Below are 404 nucleotides of genomic sequence, written 5' to 3'. Positions count from 1 at the left end.
CTGGAGGTCGTGCCCTTCCTCGTCCTCGCCGTGGGCGCCGACAACATCTTCATCTTCGTGCAGGAGTACCAGGTCGGGGGCACGGGGGGCGTGGGGGAACTCGTGGGGCACTTTGGGGACACCTTGGGCGCAGGGCTCTTGATGGGGCAGGTGGGCACGGGGACACTTTGGGAACAGGGGTCCCCACAGGATATGGGGCACCTGTGGGCACAGGGGTCTTGATGGGGCAGATAGGCAAGGGGACACCTTGGGGACAGGGCACAGGGGTCCCCATGGGGCAGGTGGGCATGGGGACCTTTTGGGGACACCCTGGGGACACCCTGGGGACAGGGTGCAGGGTTCTTGATGGGGCATGGAGGTACCTTGGGGATATCTTGGGGACACCCTGGGGACAGGGCATGGGG

At 65.8% G+C, this 404-nt stretch overlaps 1 protein-coding gene across 1 annotated transcript in view; it reads left to right on the top strand.

Annotated features, from left to right (window-relative positions):
• Positions 1 to 150, top strand: part of LOC104539408 (Niemann-Pick C1-like protein 1) — a gene marked incomplete at both ends in the record, with an annotated part of 913 nt that extends 763 nt beyond the window's left edge. The window contains one exon of the mRNA XM_010182921.1: positions 7 to 150. Coding sequence (XP_010181223.1) covers positions 7 to 150 — 144 coding nt within the window. The remainder of the gene's footprint in view (positions 1 to 6) is intronic.
• Positions 151 to 404: the final 254 nt, after the last annotated feature.

This window comes from Mesitornis unicolor, unplaced genomic scaffold, assembly GCF_000695765.1.
Source record: "Mesitornis unicolor isolate BGI_N332 unplaced genomic scaffold, ASM69576v1 scaffold29414, whole genome shotgun sequence".
In the NCBI taxonomy this organism is placed as follows: domain Eukaryota; kingdom Metazoa; phylum Chordata; class Aves; order Mesitornithiformes; family Mesitornithidae; genus Mesitornis; species Mesitornis unicolor.
The sequence above is the reverse complement of the archived record's forward strand: the minus strand, read 5'-3'. Positions and strand labels throughout refer to the sequence as shown.